The sequence below is a fragment of the Opisthorchis viverrini genome, assembly GCF_000715545.1.
Source record: "Opisthorchis viverrini unplaced genomic scaffold opera_v5_27, whole genome shotgun sequence".
Lineage (NCBI taxonomy): Eukaryota > Metazoa > Platyhelminthes > Trematoda > Opisthorchiida > Opisthorchiidae > Opisthorchis > Opisthorchis viverrini.
This window is the reverse complement of record NW_008751682.1, coordinates 842,239-847,064: the sequence shown is the minus strand read 5'-3', so window position 1 is coordinate 847,064 and position 4,826 is coordinate 842,239. Positions and strand designations below refer to the sequence as shown.

The following is a 4,826-nucleotide window of genomic DNA, read 5'->3' as shown; positions in this document are numbered from 1 at the left end:
GTTCACACGAGATAATGTTCTGATACCAGGGTTGTCGAAGACCCGAAGATGTTTCGGTTCCGCTGCTCGCAGAGGCCATGTCTCACATCCCTACAATAAAATGGCTTATACAGTAGCCTGATACCCGCGTCCCTTGAGATTTTGGATTATGCCTATGTGCCGCCATATGTCTCAAATGAAAAAAAACCTTACAACCCTTCAGACTCGCGCAACGACCTCATTTGTCGAAAACCCTTAGTTGGTTACGGCAAAGAAAGGTCATCCCTGCGTTCAACATGCATCTAGCTGTTTGCTTGCCGGATAACTTCCCTATCAAATAACCCAAAACAGTGGCCTGTAATAGCCAGCGACTTGTGGAAACTCGCGGCTGTAAAGCGAAGTCAAGTGGTGTAGGTAACAGCAGAGAAAACAGCCCAGCTAACCGACGTATTCGAGGAAAAAAACAATTATCCCATAAGTTTGTATTGTAAAGATTCGCTTAAATAGATTTTTCTGACTTTACTTTCTTCGCCTTCTTCGCAGGCGGAACGCCAGTCGCTTCGGCCTTTCGTTTCAGTTCTTCCCTTTTTTTGGCTTTCATCTTTTCGACGTAACGTTGCCGCGCTATCCTCATATTCTTTTCACCAATTGCAAATGGGTTCAACTTGAGGAGTGCCTTTATTGAGGGAAGACAGAGAAATGAATCAATGGATTCGAAGTGTGCTGAATGTCATTCAAGAACAAGTCAAGTGCCAACATCTGGACTACTGACACCGAGAACCATCGAGTTGAATTTCACCAGTCTTCCGTGGTTCATTAGGGCAGACAATCTATCGGTTTCATGTGTACTATATTTTGTCAGCAGCTGAAGTGGTGCATTTGTACCAAATTGATATGATCCTCCAAAGCGGCTACTTTAAGTGGACCCGTTCGGACAGTTTGAGAAAGTTTTGCGAAAGTGTGATACGAGTTTATCATGCAAGTGTGTAACAAAACCTCAGAATACAGCTTTCCTGTTATGAGTGGCCGATACCTTTCAGTGTCCACGAGGATGTGTCCGAATTGAGAAAATCTTCAGCAGTAGTTGAGCCTTGGATTGTGTGAACAACACACTGATCCCAACCCTCTTAGTCCAAAGATCCACAGATTATGAAAATATCGCATTATTACCGCCACACCATTCGGCCAAGAATGATGGAAGATTTTGCAATGGAAGCAAAAAAAGAGCCGTACTGTTGAAAAACGCTGACGGAGATCGATATCCTGTGACAACAGTGCATCAAAGAACCGATTACCAGTTCCATGTAAAATCAGTTAAACTAGAGTCTACGGAAGAAGCCACGAGACCGCTGAAAATTGAATGTCTCTCAAGAATGTTTGGAAACCTGTATATATATTTGTGCCTCGTTCGTAATTGTAAACCACATCGCCTTCTGCGTCTTGACTGAGGGTTCATGGGATACGGGTACACCAGCCTACAGCAACGGAGAAGGGAAGATGGAATCCACCTTGATTGTGAGGAAACTCCAAGACGTTCCCGGTGAGTGTAGCCTGAACCTCATTACCGGATTAGGAGGTTAGCTCTAATTTCTAGAAATGCTAAACTTCCAAAAGCTGGTGTTACGTATGTTGACTCAAACCCACTATTTGCTTCTGTTCTACGTTGTTCAATGTAACAGATCATGCGTATTGAAATTCTGGGTCATTTCCGAAACAGGATGCACTCGATTAAGGTCTATCGTTGAAAAAGAAGCATGAACTTGCATCTCGTCCTGGAGGCTCACCGTAAAACAAGTCCAAATCAACTCATTTCCGGCTGATGTACGCTATTGAGTTTTAACGTAGCACTGAGAAGCATCAGATCACATTTTCAAACAAAATCTTTTAGAAATTGTTAGGAGGACTGCTCTAAACAAACAAATCAACTTTGCTAACAATTCATCTTGTAGACTGAAGTCTTCCCTTCTCCATGACAGCTTTCCATTGATACACTATTGAACTGTCCGCTCTTTTTTACATTGTTTATTTGAATTCATATCACGGAACGGTTAAATTTGCAGTACGAATTCCTCCAGGTTGTTTGCCTTCTCGATTCCGGTGTGGTTGACAAGTCTGACTGGTACCTCATTAGAGACCATAACAAAAACAATGAGAATCAAAGATATCATGCGTTGCACACGTACCTGTATATTCTTCAGAGGATTCTTCTTGACCTTTGGACCTGGACGTTGAAGGTGCAGGCGACGGGGTTTGAGGACAGATGTAACTTCACGGCAGTGCAGTAAGCGCCCAAGATCAGAGTTTGTCATTTTCGGTTTCGGGAGGTGGAAACCAGATTTTTTCAGGCTAGGGGTCTTCCAGGTGCCATAAAGTTTGTCCAGCTGACGGAACGCACTGGCAGACCAAATGGCTAAACGACCCATGTGACCACCAGGCGCAAGCTTCAGAAGGTTCAGGACGTTGACATTGATCAAGGTGACACCTAAAGGTTCTTATCAAAATAGCGGTACCTTACCTGGAATGTTTCTAAAAGCTCTCGTTATTCCATCATCTTTCCGGAAGATGATGATCGGACCACGTTTTTGAATTCGACGTCGATTGCGCATTTTACCCCGACCAGCCCTGAAGCGCTGCGAATTGTACACCTTTTGAATATCAGACCAAGCTTTCACTGACTTGAGAACCTTCACTGCTTCCTTTGTCTTCTTAACCGACTCAATCTCATCAGATATCACCAATGGAACCTCGGGTAGACGATCAATCCTATGGCCGCGTGCCATAACGAGGGCCGGAACACCGGTAGCCGCAATCGCAGAGCACATGGCGTATCTGCGTTGTTGAACATTGATGCGTTTATGCCAGCGCCTCCAGACCTTAGTAGGTGCAAACATGTGCCCTCCTCGGCACATATTACCGAAAGCACCTTGACCCGAACGATGGGTTCCGCCACCACGCACACGCGGGATACGGGCAACCGCTCGACCGGTTCCCCAAGATTCAGCAGAGGTTTGATGGCCAGCTTTCGCGCTAACCGCATACGGTTGACGAGAATTCTTGCGCATCTGGTCATGGACAAAGTTTAACAAGTCACTTCGTAGTGGTGCACTGAAGACCGCAGGCATTTTTATCGTCATACCTGACGGCGCACCGTCCACTTTGAACACGTTCACAATCGGTCGACAAACCGCCTATAAGACAATGGAAAATAGTATAAGCATGGGGAGATGGGTGAGATAGGGGTGAGATGGGCCAAGTGGTTAGAGTACTAATTTACTGACCGGAAGGTCAGCGGTTCGAACCCGACCTCTGCCTCTCGACCTCCCCTGTCTGGGTTTAGGCAACCTGGCAGTATCCCAGCCCTCGTGCTTCCTTCAGGTGGCATGGCAGCTAGGCACCGAAAGGGTGCTACAGCTGAGTGATTTATTTATTATTTATTTTATTAGCATGGGGAACAAAGCGATTCACGATCATTTTCAACTGTTGTTGCTACCTATGTAGTACTGACTACCCGCAGGAACGAAGGCATGGTCAAGATGAGAAAGACTGTTAGTGGCAGTCAGTAGCTCCGTGTCTTAAACCAGCAAATTTTTCTCGAACTTTCAGTATGACTATTTGGAAGGGCTAGTGATGTGATGCTGGCCGAAACAGGATTATTGGAGCTGGAATCATAATGTATGCATCTATTCATGTCACTTGGATTTATTACAACTTTAGGCCTGTAGCGTTCGAGTGGATGTGACAGTAAGCAGGTGTGCGATTTCGAATTAATAATAGTTAGCGATAGCAGTTGAAGCAATGTTCGGTATTTCCCATAGACTGTCAAAAAATAATGCAAAAACAATCTTTATTCCGGCTGATTGCATATTAGATTAGCTCTGTAGCAAATTTTCTTTGAGTAGGGACTCTAAAGCTGTGGTATCAGCGCAACAAACAAAGTGAGATGCATAAACGGAAAGTGAGCTACGAATGCTTTATGAAATGGCCCATCAATATTAGCTATCATCATCATCAACATCGACAGCATGATATCAGTGCCGCACAACCATGACTTATTTGAAAGCCTTATTATAAAGAAAAAAATAAAGGTGGACGGGGAAGGGACTTAGTGCTGGCTTAACACAATCATTCCGAGGTGCCTACACCTCCAGACATCGGTTGGCAGCCATCTCTTGTAGTGTCTCCAACCAGGCACAGTAAGGATCACACGGTCCCCATTCTGGAAGGCGAGTAGCACCGACAGCACCCAAGCGTTTCGTGATTTCCTTCATACTCCTCTGCTAAGTCAAGGGTTGGCCACCTCTCTGTTTACGCCACTCCGAATCGGGCATGGAAAACAGTACTCTCTTCGGCAAACGATGGTTCGGCATACGTAACACATGTCCCAACCAACGCAGCTTCTGGTGCTGGACACATTCTTCAATGGAAATACCCGTTACACAACCGAAAACACGCTTTCTAACTGCTTCGTTACGGATTCGCCGACACCAACCCACACGAGCTATGGTTCTGAGACAACAACTGTCGAACACCTGAAGACGTCTCAGGTCCGCTGCCCCAATAGGCCAAGTCTCACAGCCATACAACATAACAGCCCGTACTGCAGCTTCATACACACGTCCCTTCAGATTCAGGGATAAACCATTCTGACGCCATAAGTGTCTCAAGTTAGCAATTTAGCAAGTTAGCAAGTTAGCATGACCTTACACTTTGTGGGTGCAAAATGCATACCAAAGGACTTTGGTCAGTTCATCCAAGAATACTTGCGCCTTCTCCTCCTCTTCGAACATGAGAACGATGTCGTCTGCATATTCCAGATCGACAAGGTTTTCTTCACAGGCTATTTGAAC

The 4,826-nt window shown here is 45.3% G+C and overlaps 1 protein-coding gene across 1 annotated transcript in view; it reads right to left on the bottom strand.

Moving 5' to 3' along the window:
• Positions 1 to 444: 444 nt before the first annotated feature.
• Positions 445 to 4,826, bottom strand: part of T265_02201 (hypothetical protein) — a gene marked incomplete at both ends in the record, with an annotated part of 16,230 nt that continues 11,848 nt past the window's right edge. Inside the window, 3 exons of the mRNA XM_009166389.1 lie at positions 445 to 655; positions 2,163 to 2,461; positions 2,495 to 3,167. Coding sequence (XP_009164653.1) covers positions 479 to 655; positions 2,163 to 2,461; positions 2,495 to 3,167 — 1,149 coding nt within the window. The remainder of the gene's footprint in view (positions 656 to 2,162; positions 2,462 to 2,494; positions 3,168 to 4,826) is intronic.